This window comes from Ursus americanus, chromosome 28, assembly GCF_024610735.1.
Source record: "Ursus americanus isolate L20-20 chromosome 28, mUrsAme1.1.p, whole genome shotgun sequence".
NCBI classification, from domain to species: domain Eukaryota; kingdom Metazoa; phylum Chordata; class Mammalia; order Carnivora; family Ursidae; genus Ursus; species Ursus americanus.
This window is the reverse complement of record NC_142154.1, coordinates 5,076,629-5,093,504: the sequence shown is the minus strand read 5'-3', so window position 1 is coordinate 5,093,504 and position 16,876 is coordinate 5,076,629. Positions and strand designations below refer to the sequence as shown.

Sequence of the window (16,876 nt, the reverse complement as noted above, 5' to 3'; positions counted from 1 at the left end):
GTATCAGAAATTACGTCAATGGTGCAGGACTCCTGGGTGGCTCAGTTGGTTAAGAAATTACGTCAATGGGGGTGCCTGGGTGGCGCAGTTGTTAAGCGTCTGCCTTCAGCTCAGGGCGTGATCCCAGCGTTATGGGATCGAGCCCCACATCAGGCTCCTCCGCTATGAGCCTGCTTCTTCCTCTCCCACTCCCCCTGCTTGTGTTCCCTCTCTAGCTGGCTGTCTCTATCTCTGTCAAATAAATAAATAAAATCTTAAAAAAAAAAAAAAAGAAATTACGTCAATGGTTCAGTTGGTTGGGTGGCTCAGTCAGTTAAGCGTCTGCCTTCGGCTCAGGTCATGATCCTTGGGTCCTGGTATCGAGTCCGCATCAGGCTCCCTGCTCAGCGGGGGTCTGCTTCTCCCTTTCCCCCTCCCCCCTAATTGTACCCTCTCTCACTCACTTACTCTCAAATGAATAAAAAATCTTAAAAAAAAAAGATTATGTCAAAAATTTAAAAATATTATGTATTCTAGTGGGCTTTAATGAGACAATAGAAAAATATATTGGTCTCTGCTTCCAGATCCTGGCACAGAGGTCTTGAAACCCTTGTAATTTGCTAAGTGATTAAGAACAGAAGCCTCCCTGGTTCTAATATATGTCTCTGACCCCATCCCTGATGCAGGGCTCCTAAATCCCTTCTAAATTCTTAAGTGATAGGAGCAGCCCGTAGCGTCTTTTGTTCTGGTGCAGTGATTCTGGGTGGGCTCCTGGATGGCTTCTGGGTGGGGGCTGCTCACCAGAGAGACCGGGACATGATCAGAAGCTTGGAATTTTCAGTAGCACCCCATCCTCTAGAGAGGGGGGAGGGGCTGGAAATGATCCTGCCTACGTGAGGAGGCCGCCATAAAATCCTGAGAGTCGGGGGTTTGGCAAGTTCCAACGCAGACAGTGAACACGTGCACACCAGGAGGTCACTCATCCCAGTGCCACAGGGACAGAAGCGCCTACGCTCCAGACCCTCTCAGATCCCGCCCTGAGTTCTATGGGCTGCTCTAGCACATTAATCGAAACTGAGGAGGGGGTCATGGGAACCTCTGACTTGTTAGCCAAATCGGACAGAAGTTATGGGTAACCTGGGGACCTTCTAATTGCCGCTGGCATCTAGAAGGGTGGGAGCCATCTTGAGGGGCCAAGCCCTTAGCCCGTGGGATCCGACACTATCTCCGTGCAGACAGTGTCAGGGTTGAGTCAGACTGTAGGATGCCCTACTGGGGTCACAGAGAGCTGCTCACAGTGAGGAAAAACATCCACACATTTGGTCACCGGGAGTGAAACACTCTAAGTGATGGTAAAGGAGAAAACACAGGAGGGGAAGACTGGGTTTTTCTCTCCTCAGGAGGCAGAACTGGGCTGTTTTTCTAACACAGCTTTAATACCATATTTTAAAATAGTGGTATCAATACAAACCTTCTCTGGAGTAACATATAGAAGTTTTATAATTGGGTCTTTCTTGGATAATTGCAGGTAAATACTTGTCGCTTCTGAGTCAGTCTTATCACCTGTCAGGTATGTAGCTGGAATCTAAGTATAAAAGTAGTAAACACAAGCATGTATTTATCCTTAGGTTCTAGAAACATTTTATAAGTCACATATCAAACCCGGGTCAAAGGAAAGATAATCTCAATGCAGTGAAAGTAAATAATTAGCACATATTTAAAAAAAAAACTTTTCTTAGCCATAACTCAAAATATTTCCATTGTTTATTTCCTTCTCTCTCTCTCTCTTTTTTTTTTTTGCCCTTTTCTTTACTGCCTTTGCTTTTCATATCCGTAAGTAAGATAAACATGAATTCAGTACCCAAGAGCGTTGCATCCTAAGGTATGGCTCGTTTTAGTTTAGGCAAATGTATCTCCAGTGTTTTAAAGCACAGGGATGATGTGAGAGCCATAGCCTCCGGTAGACCACTGGGGATGGGCACTGTACAAACACATTCTTTGGAAGAAAAATCAAACCAGTGGCCTTGTTGAGGGGTAGGGGTTCACAGCCTCAAAAATATGCAGGATTTGGTAGAATACGTTCATATACGTTCTTAACCTCAGCCAGGAGGAAAAAGGACGCCCGTGTGGGGGTGCTCCTGTGTATACATTTTAAGATGTGAAGGGAGTGGGAACTATGCTGATCTCGCAGTAGTAAGAAAAGAAATCCTTCCACATTAGTAAAAGAAATTCACATCAGCAAAATACAGGTTAAAACTTCTTGCTAAATCACATTTTTTCTAGAATAAAATAGGACTGAACTAAAGAAGGTTATCTGTATCAGAATTCTTGAAGACTCGTACAACTTAATGAGACTGCTGTGCTTTATTCTTATAATTCATGAACTACTTAATAAAAAAGGTTACCCAGAGTACTGAAATATAATTCTTTTTATGTCTTTATTGGTATTTTTTATTGTAATTGGTAGTGTTTTGTTTTAACTTACATCTAAGGAAGTCAGCTTTTGGACTTGATCTACTATGAGTGATCTCAAAGGAGATATGACAATAGTGACGCCTGGAGAGACACAGGCAGGGAGCTGATAACACAGACTTTTACCACCTCCTGAAAGGACAGAAAAAAAAAACCAAACAAACCTGTCAGGTTCTATCTGGAGAGTATGAAGGCAAAAGTTACAAAGTAAATCACGCAGTAATATTTAAAAGCAATTAATAGGACACCAAGTGACATTTCCCACCGTGCCAACAATTTGCCATATTTGAACGAGCCAAAATATTTAGACAATTTAAATGTGTGAAAATTACCTTCTAGGACATCTTATGTAGGCATACATGAATGCAAAAGCAGGAATCAGGGCAGGAAACTTAGAGGCAATAGAATTGCTTTAAAAATCTACTTGGGAAACCCAAATGCAGTACAAGGGGTATTCTATGAACAGTATTAGGGTGAAAATAATTACTGTGTATAATATTTAATTTTTAAAGACTTAAAATGTGATACATTATACATCACGTAAGACCACAGTGAACATGGTTTAATATTTCTTTGATGATCCAGAAAACACATGCAGGATCTCACTTTTTTAAACCTCTAGTATGAACCTTTCAATGCTAAATAGCTGTGCTTTGACTCCCTGTACTCTTACCAATAAGGAAATATTCCCAATCTTCCTTTGAGATAAAAGAAGGGTAGAACTACCTTGGTGTGTGCTAACAGAAGATGAAAAGAAAGGCATTCTGAGATGCACCCCCATCTCTCCATGTAACTCTAATGCAAAATGTTAAGACAATCAGTACATATTTAATGATAACTAAAATGATTAGTCTCTAATTTTCAACTTCTCCCATTCCACTAGTGATAGAAGCTCATGCCAGGCAGTTTCTAGGACTTTGACTGTTTTTTTAAAAAACTATACATCACATTCTACCTTTTTTGCATGTGGGGTAAGTACATTTCATTTTGGTACATATATACATGTAAATGCCAAGGAAAGATTGGGAAGCTGTGTTTTAGTTTCTGTTCCACTACTTAATAGGCTGTCTGACTTAGACACGTCAGCTAACCTTACCATGCCTCAATTTTATCACCTGCAAAATGTACTGATCGGTGTTTTGTTTTTTGGGGAGGGGAGTTCTGAAAAAAACCTTATTTGGTATCTTTATCTGTATAAATCAAGAGGCTGAAATTGGGGTGGGAAAACCTCAAAAAGCCCCCCGAAGTCCTAAAGGACCATGAAAAGTCCTGAAACCACTGAACTAGATCATTGTCAGGATCTCTTCCAGCTTCTGTTCTGAAATACCAAACCAAATCAGAGCAGAAGACAGAGTGAACGACGAGTTCATAAAATATGAAATGCTGATTATTAAACCAGTGTTGTCTAAATTCTAAAATCAGTTTCAAAAAGCTCAGATGCTTGGTCACCATAATTTAATAACGATGGCAATAACTAATTGCTAACGTCACAGCAAGGTGAGTAGAAGGCAGAGGGAAGGCTCCATGTAAGTACTGCAACTCGGACTCCTAGGCTCCCTACCCTCACGGCTGATTTACTATTCGTACTCGGATGACTGTGCGCCATCGGACAGCTGTTGCGGACTTCATGGCACAATGGATCTCTTCAAGACTGAGGCCAAGAAAGCTGGGGCTAAATGCCTTCTGTTTCATCCTCACGACACTCTGTGAAGGAGGGACTTTAGTATCATCCTCGCTGTGCTCAGGAGGAAGCCGGCGCTCGGGGTGCAGTGCCTTGCTCAAGGTCACACTGCGAGTAAGTGGCAGGGCCGCGAGCTGAGGCCAGGCCATCGCTCCAGAGCCGATGATCTTAACCACTCTTCAACACTCGACTCTACCAAATAAAGTGCCAGAGACGGGCAAGGTCTCTGACGGTAATTTTTTTGTTCAAGCTCCAGACTAGTTTAGACGTAAAAAAAAAAAAAAAAAAGAGAGAGAGAGAGAGAGAAAGAAATTTTAGATCGATTCAACACAACAAGCTTTGAGTTGAAAATCTTAAAGGTCGGGGCGCCTGGGTGGCACAGTGGTTAAGCGTTTGCCTTCGGCTCAGGGCGTGATCCCGGCGTTATGGGATCGAGCCCCACATCAGGCTCTTCCGCTATGAGCCTGCTTCTTCCTCTCCCACTCCCCCTGCTTGTGCTCCCTCTCTCGCTGGCTGTCTCTATCTCTGTCGAATAAATAAATAAAATCTTTAAAAAAAAAAAAAAAAGAAAATCTTAAAGGGCTGTAAGTGTTATCGTGTCAACAGAGGACGTGAGGTAACACACTTTCTCACTCTGGCACGGGAGGTTCAGAAGTCCCTTAATGATGGAAATACTATGTGGGTGTTCGTTTTATTTCTATTAAAGGGCTTTCATTTAACATCTGCCAATGGACTCCTGCCAATTTACATCTAAAAATACATACCAGTGGGCATTAAGATAAAACAGTCTTCACCCAGCAGCGCAGCATTGATCGCCTCTAGCTGATTAGTTCTAAAATTATGCAGGCCAAATTTTTTATGAAAAATCTTCATCATTTCTTTTGTATGAGGAAAACTCAGACTTTGGAAACGCTCGTGTTTCAGATTTCTGGATGCTAAATTTTGCGCCGACTTGTCTGAGAAAATAATCGATGTTAATAAAAATCAGTGCGTTATTGTTAACGAGTCAGGTTTGGCGTTTACCCTTCGCCCCACAAAATCAAAGGCATACATGTCCCTGCAGCACATGTTTCTTTAACCACTTATCAGGGTTTCATCCCTGCCAAATGGCAAAGCTGCCAGAGACTTCCTGAGGCCAAATTCCAGTCTTTGCCTTGATCTTTCTGCAGCACCTACCACTATTTCATTTATTCCCTTCTTCCTCCTCTTTTGACCTTCAAGACAATCATGGGTTTTCTTCTTAAATTCTCTCTCCTGGCTCTACTTCCTCCACCTGCCCCTTACACTTGGGAGTCTTCGCAGACACTTGAGACATTTAGCCATTCTTTGTTTGGAATTCTTATTCCTCTCATCTTAAACATCACCTCTGTGCACAGAATGCCCTTTCGTAAGGCCCCACTGACACCTGCCAAAGTTCCGGTCGTGTGTGCGTCTCCAGATGTCTGCAAGACATTTCTACCTGAATGACTTACCAACACTTTAAGCTCTACAAGTCTTAAAATAGCCCTCCTCAGCTTTTCTCCCAATCTGCTCTGCCTCCTGACTCCCCTGCTCTGCTAATGGTGTCACGGATTTCTCAGTCACCAGGTCTGAAACCTCGGAGGCATCTCGGCTTCCTTGGGCTCTTCCTCCACCATGTCTCTCTCATCCACCCCCCTGCACCGCATCTCTGCTCTCGCAGCCCTGGTTCGGCACACAGAACAAGGGGTGCTCACGCCAGCTCTGGCAGTCTCTCTAATCCCAACACTTGACTGTCTCAAAGATAATTGCGAAGATCAAGTATGACACATTCTAATGTGATACAAAAATAAATCCATTAATGGTTATTCTAAAGGTCAACAGCGTTAACTGTTAAGAACAACCTCCACGGTATTAAGTCATCAATGGCAAAAATAGGGAAGGCTGTACTTTATAAAATCTTACACACAGAAACTTGTTTCAGTTAAAAAACACTTGGCAATAACTTTACAGGGTTGATGTAAGGTTTTAAAATTAATTTTGGCTTCTCTCTGCAGCCTTTCCAGTGGCTAACTGCACTTCTCCACAAACTTCTCCTACTAAACTGTGAACTTCAAGAGGACAGGGACTGCCCGGTACTCATCTGTCTATGACCAGCACCCGGCACAGAACAAGGCCAGGAGTGTGCACTCCATAAATACCTGTTGAATGAATTAAAAGGATTTTAGGCCCAAAGAAATAATTTGTCTTAAGAAATTTCTGACTTCATGTCTTTCTTAGACTGCCCTGCATTTTAATATTTTAAGACAGAAAACATGTTTTTCTACTTTATAAATTGATCAGTTCTCATCAAAAAATATGTACAATTGCAGTTTTAACATATAAATTCAGCCTTGCTTTTACTCATCCCCCAAATCATTAAAAACTTGGTCCTCATGAGCTTTATTGTTTTAGGGACTAAAAAATGTTAATTTAAAGGCAAAGCACATTTGTAATGACTTTAGAGCTTTACTATAATACGTTATAATTACTCATTTTATAAAACTACAGCTGCTACAGAGACAAAGAAGCAACTTGCTTTTGAAATTGTGATTTGTAATTCATATTATCAGCAGGAATTTGCATAGAAACAATGCACTTTTCAGGCAAGGATGATTTGCTATCGGTTTTCTTACACAATTCCGATTTTGGACAGTTATGTTTTCATATAAAATATAAGCATTTATTTTAAACTTACCAGTGTAATTCTGAATTGACTCTGAGTTTTTATCTTGAGCAGTAGATGCCACTGGAAGACAGTTTGTCTTGGCTGAAGAAATTCTTTCTGATACTGGCTTAACTGGCCGACCTTCCTTAATAGGTTGACAGGCAGCTGTGGAAGATTTGCTGGCTGCTAAATTATGCATAATATTTTCCCAGTCATCATCATCATCATCATCAAAGCCATCAATGTCAAAACTGTCAATGTCACAGGCAGTCTGGATTTCTCTTTCTAAGTCGTTTATTGGAGCAGCACGTTTATTCTGATCTTTCACAGCCGTGCTTGTGAGAACATTTCCCGGGAAGTAAGAGCTTTCAGTTCTTTTTTCTATCCTTGGTGTTTCAGCCCAGTTGCTACTTACAAAGGACTTCTGTAAATGGGGACTGAATAACGGTCTTTCAAAGGGATTCTTCGGGGTGGCTGAGAATCCTGCCTTTCCTGGGGTAGTAGCCAGTAAACACTCCCTAGTGGTACCGCGATGTGAGGGAAGGTGTGGAAAATTTAATTCCTTAACAGAACTCCATGCAGGACAGGACTCGCCCTTTGGAAATGCGTCGGGAGCGGAAGCAGACACCGTATCGTCCACAGGGCTACCAAGCGAATCAGGCCTGCATCTCCACATGGAAGCAAGATGATTGGCATCACTTGTATTGAAGTTGGCGTCAGCCAGGAGGTTCCTTCTGAAGAGGAAACAGACCACCACACGAAATGTGAGGACACACAAGTATGTCTTTAGTTTTCATCCCAAACTGTGGCAAAATATATTCTCTTTTCCTCAGTCTCAAAATGTGAATACAAATGCTAAAGGGGCAGTTTGAAAAAGTAAATAAATTTCAAACATAAAACACAGTGACAATTATCCTATTCAACTTCCTGGCCAGAATGCCTGGAAATTCTGCCCCATACGTTCTGACTTAGGTCAGTCGAAATGTAATCAGATATATTCCAGAAGAAGAAAAAGTAAGATACCTTATGTCCCGCTGCTGACGCAGTTCATCCCCACAATCCAGAGCCTTCAGCTCATCATCAGAAATAGTATCGACTAATTTACAGATCTGGTCCATCACATGAATAAGCTGCTGCTGCAAACTTGTCTGTCTAGCTATAAGGTATTAGTTCGTTAATATTTTTCCTTGAAAAAAGACTTAAAGTTTTGACAGTCATGCATGTAAAATTGGCGTTAATTTAACAAGATTATAAACTGTATATTGCCCTATTATCTGCCTATGAAATAATCTGAAATCACGTTATCTCTACTCTATATCATGAGAGCCTAAAGCTGCGTTATTAGCATTTCATTTCATGTTAATTTTCAATTATTTCTCTTAGGGTAACCAATGTCATTGTAATGCAAAGGTTTATCAGTTTACTATGGTAACTAACTTCCGGGGTAAATCTCACCTTGCCCACACAAGGTTTCATCCAGGGCTGGCCAGGCAAGAAGCCCACCCCACCTGCGGTCCCAGGCTGCCCTGCACCCACGCTTCCTTCAAGCTAACAACACAGCACTAAGACTTTCTCTTTGGAGACACCAGGCCCCTAACCTCAGTGGGCATCTGATGTCAGGCAACTCAAGGAGAATTAGGTCTGGGAGTTTTTTGACTGGAAAAGACTTCTCTTTTCAATCAGCTGGACAGGCTGCTGGTGGCCGCCCCTGCCACCACCCTGAGAAACAGCTTGAAAATAAGACTCACACAAGGGAAAGCAGAAAAGAGAGAAAGAAAGGAGCAGGGAACTGAGATGGGGACCGGGGGTGGAGGAGAGAAGAGGAGACAGGTGTGAGAGAGAGAAATGCCTGATGATGATGTTTGCATATCAGAATCCAGCCAGCCCGCTCCACATTTTTCTAATTTATGTTATAGAACTAAGACAAAGAATGTCAAAGGAGGTACATGAAGGAAGAAAAGAAGGGGTTAAGGTAGTAATGGGGAGCAAGGAAGATGCCTACTCCACCCCGAGGGCCTAAGGGACATGGAAGAAATAAACGGTTGAGGTGGGCTGCCGAGGGAACGATTCTCAGGAGACAATATGAGAGCTAACAGCAAGAGAATGAGGTTACCAGGAAATCACTGGAAGAGGGCAGCCCATCGTAGGGTCCAAAGGGCAGGAAGGAGAGGGAGAGAGGACAGACAGGGGGTCGGGGGGACAAGCGTCTGTGTCAGAATGAGTTGGGAAACGTGGACTTTTACTGTGACCGGCACGGAGCAGGACGTGAGGTCGAAGATGGTGAAATGGAATTGCTGAATCCCCGTTTTGCCTGTTTTCTCTACACGGAGAACAGGTATCAGATTGAAAAAGAGGAGAATGAACAATGGTCTGAATGAAATGAAAGCCAAGATAGGCTTAGAGAGAGATACAGCTATTGAAAAGGAGCTCAAGTCTCCTTGTCTAGACAGATTACACCTCAGAATACAAAGGAAATCCACAAAGAAGATCCCACTGATATGTGAGGCATCCAGTGAACAGGACAGTTGATGCAGGAGTGAAGACAAGTGAACACTGTTCTAATTTTCAAAAAAATTCTAAACGGATTGCCAAAAGCTACAGGCTGGTGCTTTGGATGTTAATTCAAGACAAAATTCTAGATCATGCTATCAAATGGTTGCTTTGTGAGCTCTAAGAAGGAGAGGAAACAATTATAGAGTTAGCAAGAGTTCATATAAATAAATCGGTAATCTTAATGTATTTCCTTCTTCGAAGGGATTACAAGACCCGCAGATAACAATAGCTACCATTTATCGCAGGCCGACAGTACACTGGGCACTTTACCATGAAGGCGACCAATACCCTGCAAGGTAGATGTTATTCTTCTCATTTCATAGAAGGAACTGAGGTTCAGAGAAGCATCACTGATTTGCCATAGTCTCCCAGACAGGAGCAGGAGACAGGTTTGTACCTGGGGACTGCATGACTCTGGAGCCCATATGTCCCCCCCACCCCCACCCCGTTCCCTCTTACTGCCTCAGACCCTGAACCTGTGGAGTCCCGTGGGTCAGGGAGAGAAGCACAGTCTCAAGGCAGGTTTGTGACAACACGATGTCAACTGAGAGGGAGACCTCTGATGACATTCCGTCCTTGCCCCTGGCCTAGCCCACCACTTGATCGGTGAGACCATGCCACACACGCAGCAGAGCGTGGGGCTACAAGCGTAAACTCGGGAGCCCGCACACCGCTGGGTTTCAATCCCTGAGCTGTTGTCGTCAATTCTGTGAACACGTGTAGTCCTAGTGAAGGCTCCTGCGCCTCGATTTCCTTATTTGTAAAATGGGGATAAAAGAAACTACCTTAAAGGGCCACTGAGAGGATGAAGTTAATAGCATAAAACACCTAGAAGAGCGCTGAGAATATCAGGTGTTTCACGGATATCTCTAACAATAAATTCAGACACCAAAATAAAGAAATGGAAACAGAAACAACACACATATGCTGTGCACACACACCACACGTGCATGCGCACACACGCCTCACTACACATGTGCCTGTGTGCACACACCCCACTACACGTGACATGCCCACTGTGCACATACATGAGGACACACACATACGACTACACGCGTGCGTGTGCACACACCACGAATACAAAACCCATTAAAAAAGACCAGAACATGTTAGGAAATATTCAGAGAATGAAAAAAGAGCTCTTGGGAGATGGTTGATTAAAATGAAAAATCCCATAGACGAGTTAAAGATAAAATTTGGTACATCTCCCAGAAAGCAGAGAAGCAAGAGATGGAAAATAGAAAAGATAACTCATGGAAGTCTAATATCCAAGTAACAGAAGTTCCAGGAAGAGTGAAAGAGAAAAGAAAACAAACAAAAAAAGAAAAGAAAAAGAATTACTACCAGAAACCTTTCCAGAATAGAAGGACACAGGCCTTAGGACTGACAGAGCCCCTGCGAAGTAGAAATCAGGAGCAGGAAAGGAGGCTGCCGCTTTCCAAATTCTTGTACTGCGGCTACATTATTTATATTAGATATTTAACAGAAAGTTTAAAAACGAATTAGAAACAAATCAAATAAAAAGTATTAAACTTTGCATGGACATCAAATCATACACCCAGAGTACAAACAAGGGAGAGTCAGGCGGATGGAAGGTCTAGAAACTAGCAACTATAAAGAAGAGTTAAAAGACCTAACAATATGAAGTCCTTAAAAAAAGCAGCCGGGGGCGGGGGGTGGGGGAGAAAAGCCTCTAGGAGCTTTAGACTTATCTCACAAGGATTAAAGTTCCAGGAAGGCAAATTCTGGCTCAATGTGAGAAAAAATTTTCTAACAAGTCATGTTTTCACAATGGAGAATGGATTCTCTTGCGAGAACATGGGTCTCTGAGTTGTTTGAGTAAATGCTGGCTAACCAGTGCCCAAGGGTGGTTCTGTGTTAGAGCTGAGAACTACAAGTCTGCTATCTTACGCTAGAGAGCCACAGGTTAAAAATACAACCGTACTTTGTTTTCAAACGTTAGGTGGTTAAAGTATGTGCTATGTCGAAATATTTTTTGTACCGTCACAGTCTGTGCTGGCCTCTTGATCCGGCTGCGTCACCATCCCCTCGGGAGTCGGCAAGTCCTCGGATGTGCTAGGACCACCCTTTGTGCCAGAGCTGTCAAGGTCCTTTAACATACTGCAAATTAAAAAATATAAAACCAACCATAGTACAGACTTAGACCAAATGTATAATTTTTCCTCTCATGTTTTTCCACAACTGGTCAAACAATACGTAACAGAAAAGAGAAACATGTTTTTTTTAATCTCTGTTCTAGAAACTTTTTGATTGGCCTTCAAAGTCTCCCAACTTCTGGCCCCAAGAGAGCTTTTCAAGTCTACCTCCAATTATGTCCTCTCAGTAACCCCATGTGGTGTCACAGGGCACGACTTACATTCCTCACAGGAGTCCAGCGTGGTCTACTTTCTCTACTTGAGGGATTCCGCCTTGCTCTCCTCTCAATTTGGAAAACCCACCATCCAAACTCTTCTGGCAATTTATCATTTTATACAAAAATTATTAACACATATAAACATGGTCAGCCTGACTGGATATAACAAATACTTTAAAAGTAACAAAATAAATGAACACTAAAATGAGTGTTAGAAAGAGGGTACCAAACAAAGATAACATGTCTTCTGGAACTTGAGAAGGCTTTGCTAAGGAGGGAGATTTGAGGAAGCCTTGAATGACAGGTATGGGAAAAGTAATGGACCATGAAGAGAGACAAAAAACAAATTCTTTACTTGATATCAACTGTACTTGCCTAAGGCAGGATGTTGGAATGCAACCTTCTAACTTAATTGAACAGTGATGAATAACTATGCTTTATATAGTCTTAAAAACTGATAATATAATTAAAGAAAAGCCCTTACATTTTTAGCAATGTTTTCTATCTTTTTTTAAAGATTTTATTTATTTGACAGAGAAGGAGAGAGCACGCACAAGCAGGGGGAGCGACAAGCAGGGGGAGCGGCAGGGGGAGGAACAGAGGGAGAAGCAGACTCCCTGCTGAGCAGGGAGCCTGATGCGGGTCTCAATCCCAGGACTCTGAGATCATGACCCGAGCCAAAGGCAGACGCTTAACTGAGCCACCCAGGTGCCCCACCAATGTTTTCTAGATTGTCAGGTTGTCTTTTTTGGCTCATTGGAGCTTAGGGTTATCATAAGGGCACACCTGGAGAAAGAAATGAAGAGGTAATTCAGGACCTGAAGATGGAGGACTTTGAGGGCTGGCTCGAGAGGCTGGGGGACACAGGAGATACACAAACATCTTTCTCTTTTCTGTTCTATATTACCTGACTGTTACACATCTGAAATTGGTCCAGATGTCACAACCAGTGTTTTGTTTTTTTTTTAAAGATTTTATTTATTTATTTGACAGAGAGGGACAGCAAGCAAGAGAGGGAACACAAGCAGGGGGAGTGGGAGAGGAAGAAGAAGTCTCCCAGCAGAGGAGCCTGATGCGGGGCTTGATCCCAGAACGCTGGGATCACGCCCTGAGCCGAAGGCAGACGCCTAACGACTGAGCCACCCAGGCGCCCTGAGAAGTCATAACCAGTGTTTTAAAACAAGATAAAGTACAAAAAAAAATTTAAGTGTGTACTGTACGTAGCAAGAAGTATCATTTATGAAAATTCTATTTCAGTTTTAAAATATATACAAATATGTATTTGAGATTGCAATGGAAAATATATAGAGAGAATCTACTTTGGGAACAACCTTGGAAATAAACATTTTCCAACTGCTCAAAATCTAGGTAAGGTTAACCACGGTATGACAACTCAATAAATTAGGTAGCCATTAAAAAGAATAAAAATAAAGACTATGTATGAAGCAATATGGAAAATGTTTTAAAAATGTTAAGAGAAAAGCAGAATAAAAAATTATAGTTACATGTTGATTACAGCAATGCAAAAATCACACACATGTAGAGAAGTAGCAACACCTAACACGGGTAAAGAAAATGTCTGGTTTGTTGGAACTGCAAGACTACAAGCATCCTGGTAAATTGACTGCAAGGTTACAACTGCAACACACACTTTTTAATAAACAGAGCAAAACCCCAGATGCTCAGTAGGAATTGGTATGGTCCAGGAAACAGCCCTACGCTGGACCTCAGTCCATGTGCCGTTAGCTGGACCACCCTGCTCCTCTCTGGGCTTTGGCCGCCTCTCTGTTAAATGAGAATCTTGTCTAGAATCCATACTCTCTATGCACTCTAGCTCAGTTCTTTCACTTTTTATAATCGTGTCCTAATTTCTACGGGGAGGGAGGAAAGGGCAGCTCCTGTAGTGTACTGGTTTTGTCATCAAATAGTAATCACGCTCCGACCTTTCCCTCCTCTTTAAACATCCTAACCCACCTGTTAAAACACAACCCCAGAGAAATGAGCTTATGCAGGCAAACACCTCCTTCCTGCCTGCCTTCCTTAATTAAGGCGGTATACTAGAGAGACATGTTTCTCATCAAAATACGGGTTAACAGTACAGTAAATACTCCACCATTCAACTGGACCGTGATCTAGACTGGGTCAGAGATGGAGGTAAGACTGACTACTAGTATTTTAAGCTATTGATGGGTCATCCCATAATACTGCCAATTAACCACAATCATGTCACTGATTTACTAAAATTCAGTGAATGACAAATACAATGGCCAATTCTATCCTGCAGGGTAAAGGGAAAAGAAAAGGACATATTATTTACTAAGTCACTTCCCAAATGAGTTAGTTTTGTGTCATTTCAGGTCTAGGAGTTTGGAAATATAGTATTTTTAGGAATATATTCCACACGTCAAAATCAACTAAATAAAACTGGAGGTCCCATGTAATTATCATAATGTAATTTTACAGCTTTAGAACACAACAATTAAATAAAATGTATAAATAGGGGTTTTTTTGATGCTTTCGTGTGGATATAAAACTTTGTAGAAGCATGAGACAAATCTATACAGAAGTGATACTACCTAGCTAAACAGAATTATTTCAAATATCCCAGAAATAAACAAGAATGTTCATTGACTAACTTGCTGATTTACCTAAAACATTTTAAGGAGGAAGAAGAGGCAGAAATCACTTCTTCTTCTGGAGAAGGTGGAACAAAGTCTGTCTCGTAGTCGTCGTCGTCAAGTTCAACACACGGAGACTTCACAATTGAATGTAATTCCGTTTCTCCCAAGTTCTTCTTTTCGCTACCATCTGAAGTAAAACCGTGGATAAACACAGGTTATTTTCATTGCTACTGAGACAGAAAATGCAGGGCAGGAGCACTGGGCTGGGTGCTCTGGGAGAGCCGTCCCCAAAGCCAGCACTCCCTGTGTGCTCTCCTTCCACACGTCCGTGCTGGGGGTTTCTTCATAAATCATGACTGAGTCACCTGGAGTAAGTCTAACGGATGCGGGAACGAGGCTGAGGGTCTGCTTAAGGATTTTCAGGGCGGTCTCCAGTTCAATTATGAAACCCATACTTAGTATCAGCACTTCTGTTTTTCTAAATTTCACTCATATTTCAGTAAGAGCGAAGTACAACAAATGAGTTTGATAATTGTACAAACACTGTTAACTTTATCCCAAAGGCACCCTAGCTACCGAAGTCCACCACATTCAGTGTCTCTCTCTTGACTATGCGGGATAACAATGCCCAATGGTTGCTTTCTAGTTTATCTTTGACCCAATTTTGGCTTCATAAACAGCCACACATTTGATTAGACTACAGTTTTGCTTATTATCAATCACTCTTCTGTCCCTTCTCAGCCCGTAGTAACCTTGATGGGATTCGGGTGTTTAGAAGTGTTAGTCTCACATGTACAACCACTTCGTAAGGCGGGTACTTCCACACATGGCTAATCTCAGCTGTGAGGTTCTGGATACCTAATAACTAGGAGACCTAAACAGAGAATGATTTGAATGTCATGTCATACTTTAACAGCATAATCAGATCATATCATACCTACACATTCAGTGGGAGCAAGCCATAAACAATTACAATGGAAAGGCTTAGTTTCAGGTCCCCATTCTGCTACAAGCTAGCCAGCAGGCCATCGAGAAACCATTTAACCTCTATGGACCTTAGAGAGTTAGCCTTGGTGTTTATATAAAAATTATATTAGCAGAATAAAATCTTTCATTTCATCCGTAGGTCCTGCCTCAAGAAAGTGGCCAACAGACTGTGCAACAGGTCCCTCCACAGAGCCCAAGGACAAAGGCTGTATCTATTTCCTATTGTTCCCGGTGCCTAGCTTTGAATAAGTTAATACAGTCAACACACTGAAAGGAGATAAAATACCATTTTTACCTCTTTCTTCTCCCAAATAAGTTTTTAAAGGCTGACTCTCCTGAGCATCTCCATGGATAAGCTCTTCAGGATTGGGGTCATCGTCAATGCAAATGACATCGTTACTGAACCATTCTGAGTCGTTGTTCTGTTTCTTAGTCAAACATGCTTGCTTGCTTTCAGAGGAGGATGGAGTCAAATCAGCCCTTACTGTATTTGCTTCGGGAAGCTGTGCTTTCCAAAAGTTTCTCTTAGACTTTTTCGATTTCTGAGCAGTGCTTACTCTCACAAAGTGATTTCTGCATGGCGTAACAAATGCTTTTGAATTTTCAGAAGTATCAAAGTCATCCATATCATCCCAATCGTTGATGGTAACAAAAGAATCTGATGAAGAACTAAATTCTAATTTCTTGAAAGTAGCATTACTGGATTTCTTTACAGTCGGTGTGTTTTGGGTATTACCTAAAACTCCCCGTTGAACCTGCAATACATCTGGCGATAATGGTTTTGAAACAGCTCTCCTGCTTTGCTGTCCTGCTGGAGCGTGTCTGAAGTCACTGGGCCTTGTCTGCTGACTTGTGGTGAGGGGCGGGGGTCCACTGAAGGAAACGGCCTCAGCAACATTAACATCTTTATCATTTAACACAGGTGTTTTCACTACTGACACGCTAGGGACAGATACATTGTTGGCTGACGTTATTTTCTTTTTAAAAGTGAAACCTCTGAAAGAGAATTGAAAAACGGAATTAGACTGATTAGTTTTAACAAACCCACCAACTAGACAAAACTCTAAAATCTGTTACTGATTCATACAGCAACTCCTTCACTGTATCACAAACGAGCAAAGAATCTCCCTCCCTCTCTGGTTTTAAAATTTATATGGAACTTAAATTATACTTCGTATGCTCTGATCTTTCCAAGTTAGAAGCGAATTATTCAGTTTTGAGAATGTCCAGGCCATTCGCACTACTTTATTTCTCAGGCACGTTGTCCTTAATTACTAGCACCTCTGGCGGGAGGGGACAGCATAAAAGAAAAAGAGAAGAGACTCAAATGTGGTGACTTGTTGTCTCTCTGATACAAGTTCTATGAGGAAGAGAGTTGACAACTAACAGGCTACACTGGAATCTGAAGGACAAGTAAAAGGGGCAAGTGTCCTGGATGTCTGCTGGCCTTGGTGACATGAAGTTCAACGGTAACTTTAAACTCCAGCACCCAGAACAGTTGGTAAAGTTCTAGAAATTATTATTAAATACATTATTACTATATT

General features: G+C 41.9%; 1 protein-coding gene across 1 annotated transcript in view; it reads right to left on the bottom strand.

The window, feature by feature from the left end:
* Positions 1-16,876, bottom strand: part of BLM (BLM RecQ like helicase) — an 86,022-nt gene that overhangs the window by 43,915 nt on the left and 25,231 nt on the right. Inside the window, exons 3-10 of the mRNA XM_045813102.2 lie at positions 15,628-16,328; positions 14,373-14,532; positions 11,353-11,471; positions 7,821-7,953; positions 6,828-7,531; positions 4,897-5,088; positions 2,465-2,583; positions 1,451-1,564 (exon numbers count right to left, since the gene is read on the bottom strand). Of these exons, the coding sequence (XP_045669058.1) occupies positions 1,451-1,564; positions 2,465-2,583; positions 4,897-5,088; positions 6,828-7,531; positions 7,821-7,953; positions 11,353-11,471; positions 14,373-14,532; positions 15,628-16,328 (2,242 nt within the window). The remainder of the gene's footprint in view (positions 1-1,450; positions 1,565-2,464; positions 2,584-4,896; positions 5,089-6,827; positions 7,532-7,820; positions 7,954-11,352; positions 11,472-14,372; positions 14,533-15,627; positions 16,329-16,876) is intronic.